This window comes from Corvus kubaryi, unplaced genomic scaffold, assembly GCF_017639235.1.
Source record: "Corvus kubaryi isolate FWS band 111438036 unplaced genomic scaffold, C.kubaryi_AGA036_p1.0 36523, whole genome shotgun sequence".
In the NCBI taxonomy this organism is placed as follows: domain Eukaryota; kingdom Metazoa; phylum Chordata; class Aves; order Passeriformes; family Corvidae; genus Corvus; species Corvus kubaryi.
Window position 1 is genome coordinate 21,459 of NW_024580883.1, and position 2,096 is coordinate 23,554.

Here is a 2,096-nt window from a genome sequence, read left to right on the forward strand (position 1 = left end):
ACAGGGTTGGGACAGGCATGGGGACAGCAGGGGGACAGCACGGCCTCAGTGTCACCGTCCTGGACCTGGGGACAGGGTTGGGACCGCAGGGGGACAGCACAGCTTCGGTGTCACCATCCTGGACCTGGGACAAGGTTGGGACAGGGATGGCCACAGCAGGGGGACAGCAGGGGGACAGCAGGGGGACAGCATGGCCTCAGTGTCCCCATCCTGCACCTGTGGCCACGAGGGACAGGGCTGGGACAGGGATGAGAATGGGGACAAGGGTGGCATGATGGCAGAGCTCAGGGATGGGACAGGGATGAGAATGGGGACAAGGGTGGGGACAGGCGATGGCAGAGCTCAGGGATGGGACAGGGAATGGAAATGGGGACAGAGGATGGGGACAGGAGAGCTCAGCCTGTGACAGGGATGGGGACAGGGACAGGGAAAAGGACACTGATGGGGAAAAGGTTGGGGACAGGGACAATGGGAGGCTCACCAGGACAGGGACAGGGACAGTGGCAGGGTTGGGGACAGGGCGGGGGACAGTGCCAGGCTCACCGCCACGCGCCGCAGGGACTGGGGGATGCTCTTCCTCTCGTCGTCCACCATGACCCCGAAGAGGACAAAGGCCGTCCCCTCCACGCGCTTCCCATACAGGTACCTGGGGACAGCACCGTGTGACCGTGTGACTGTGCCACCATGTCCCCAGCACCTCCCTGTACTGCCACCCCTGTCCCCACACCACGCTGTCACCCCATTGTCCCATGTCCCCATCCTACCAATCCTTGTCAACCCATCCCTGCCACTGCCACCACCAACGTCACCGCGTCCCTGCGTCCCCACTGCCAACCTCGGCCCCACACTGAGCTGTCACCCCATTGTCCCATGTCCCCATCCTGCCATCCCGTGTCCCACACCATCCCATCATGTCCCACCACCTCCACCACGTCACCCTGTGTCCCCGTCACCCGCCACCCTGTCCCCGTAGACAGCAGCAGAGCAGAGCTGTCCCCTGTCCCCCCACCCCATCCCCACATGGGTGTGACCCCAGAGGGGACGGTCTTGGGGTCACCTGGCCAGGATGGACACCCGGAAATCCTGCTGGCGGTCGATGTACAGGAACTTCTCCTCGGGCTCCAGGGACACCTCAAAGCTCGGCAGCACTGCAGGGATGACATCGGTGACACCGGCGCCCCTTGGGGACAGTCCCCAGGGTCCCCCCTGCCCCCACCCTGCACCCACCGTATTCCTTGACCTCGAATTGGGTGCTGAAAACCTGATCCGGAGAATCCTCGAATTTGGCCGAAATCGTCCACATGCCCAGGCTGGAAGAGAGGACAGTGAGGGGACAGTGAGGGGACAGCGCCAGGGGTGTCCCCGGGCCACCGCGGAGGGAGGTGACACCCACCTGACGACCTCAGGAAGGTTGTGGTTGAGGGACATGATCCCGGTTTTCATCGGGGAAGACACCGGGACTTGTTTGATGATGACGTTGTCGGGCGTCTGAGGGGACACGCGGAGGGTGGGGACGATGGCGCAGGTGGCACCGTGTTACCCCCCCTGCGTCACCCCTGGGTCACCCACGGGCACCCACCTTGACCTCCACGATGACCGTCTTGGCCACCGGCTTCATGAGGTGGTCCACGGTGAAGAGGCGGCAGAGGACTGGGAGGGGACAAAAGGGACAAGGTGAGAGGGGATGAGGACAGGGTGGGGACACGGGGGACTGGGAGGGGACACAGGGGACAAGGTGGGGACACCCAGCATTGGGACGCGACACAGGGGGACAAGGTGAATGGGGACCATGAGGGGACACAGAGGACAGGGAGGGGACATGGGGGACAAAGTGACCACAAGGATGGGGATATCCAGCACTGGGAGTGGACATGGGGGACTGGGAGGGGACACAAGGGACAAGGTGAGAGGGGACAAGGGGAGAGGGGACAGTGAGGGGACACTCGGCAATGGGAGGGGACACGGGGGACAAGGTGGGTGGCGACAGGATGGGGACAGTGGGTCCCCCTGGGGACATCATGGGGAGGTCCCCAAATGGGTGCTGGGGTCCTGGTGACACCGGCACTCCAAGGTGTCCCCAACCCCCTGCAATGTCC

The 2,096-nt window shown here is 64.0% G+C and overlaps 1 protein-coding gene across 1 annotated transcript in view; it reads right to left on the reverse strand.

The window, feature by feature from the left end:
* C3 (complement C3) overlaps nucleotides 1-2,096 on the reverse strand; it is a 24,853-nt gene that overhangs the window by 20,712 nt on the left and 2,045 nt on the right. Inside the window, exons 3-7 of the mRNA XM_042019939.1 lie at nucleotides 1,580-1,650; nucleotides 1,394-1,488; nucleotides 1,228-1,310; nucleotides 1,058-1,148; nucleotides 544-646 (exon numbers count right to left, since the gene is read on the reverse strand). Coding sequence (XP_041875873.1) covers nucleotides 544-646; nucleotides 1,058-1,148; nucleotides 1,228-1,310; nucleotides 1,394-1,488; nucleotides 1,580-1,650 — 443 coding nt within the window. The remainder of the gene's footprint in view (nucleotides 1-543; nucleotides 647-1,057; nucleotides 1,149-1,227; nucleotides 1,311-1,393; nucleotides 1,489-1,579; nucleotides 1,651-2,096) is intronic.